The 1039-nt window shown below is 49.5% G+C and overlaps 1 protein-coding gene across 1 annotated transcript in view; it reads right to left on the bottom strand.

The window, feature by feature from the left end:
- Positions 1–1039, bottom strand: part of LOC111649629 (diacylglycerol kinase zeta-like) — a gene marked incomplete at its 3' end in the record, with an annotated part of 13566 nt that overhangs the window by 4548 nt on the left and 7979 nt on the right. Inside the window, exons 12-15 of the mRNA XM_023399363.2 lie at positions 880–940; positions 458–571; positions 211–351; positions 51–129 (exon numbers count right to left, since the gene is read on the bottom strand). Coding sequence (XP_023255131.1) covers positions 51–129; positions 211–351; positions 458–571; positions 880–940 — 395 coding nt within the window. The remainder of the gene's footprint in view (positions 1–50; positions 130–210; positions 352–457; positions 572–879; positions 941–1039) is intronic.

Raw genomic sequence — 1039 nt, 5'->3', positions numbered from 1 at the left:
AGAGACAGAGTGAGAGAGTGAGAGAGTGAGTGAGTGAATGTGTGACTTACCTCTCGACTCGTGGAAGCCCAGTGTGACGTGAGCATCGAAGCCCAGACTGAAGTAGTTGTTGAAGACGTCAATAGGAAGCTGAGAGACAAACAGGGACATGAGTCAAACACAACGTGAGGCTGAGTGACCTCTGACCTCTGACCTCTGTGTGACACTGACCTTGTCTGTCTGATGCTCGTCCCTGTCCTCCGCTCGCGCCTCAGGGTTGGACTCCACATTGAGGTTCCACCGGTCCAGCTGGACAATGTTTCCGTCCTCAACGTGAGACAGGATCTTTGTGATGGGTTCATCAGTGTAGCCCTGAGACAGGAGGAGGAGGAGGAGGAGGACATGAGTGTTGTTAACATAATTAGAAGATGTAGGACCAGTAGAGTCCACTAGAACCTGTAGAACCAATAGAACTCACCCCGCCCCAGTTCAGAGTCCGAGCCAGGTCGTTACCAGTTCCCAGAGGAAGGATCCCGACGGGAGGCTGAGGACGAAGGTTCAACTGGTCCAGGACCGACAGGATCCATCCAACCTGAACACACACACCCACACACACACACACACACACACATGCACGTACACATGCACGTACACATGCACGTACACACACACACACACACAATGTTCTCAGTTCTCCACTGGGAGGTGCCAAAGTTCAAGTTAACGTCAACACAAGATCATTTCAGCAACATTCAAGTGAAACATTGAACCAGAGCAGGAAGAGAGAGAGATGATCAACTGACATTATTTACATTAATGTCATTAAAAATGTAACTAATGTCAGTTCTGAGTCTGAGTTGATGATTTTATTGATTTATTATTTTAATCTGCTGGACTCACTGTCCCGTCTCCTCCACAGGCCAAGATCCTCAGGTTGGGCACTTTGGCATACAGCTCCAGCCTGTAAGAGACAGAGACTGGTCAGACTGGTCAGACTGGTCAGACTGGTCAGACTGGTCAGACTGGAGAGATCTGGTCAGACTGGTTAGACTGGGGAGAG

This window comes from Seriola lalandi, unplaced genomic scaffold (assembly GCF_002814215.2).
Source record: "Seriola lalandi dorsalis isolate HSWRI2012SDOR001 ecotype SW California unplaced genomic scaffold, Sedor1 jcf7180002051436, whole genome shotgun sequence".
Taxonomy (NCBI): domain Eukaryota; kingdom Metazoa; phylum Chordata; class Actinopteri; order Carangiformes; family Carangidae; genus Seriola; species Seriola lalandi.
This window is presented reverse-complemented; position numbering and strand designations above follow the sequence as displayed.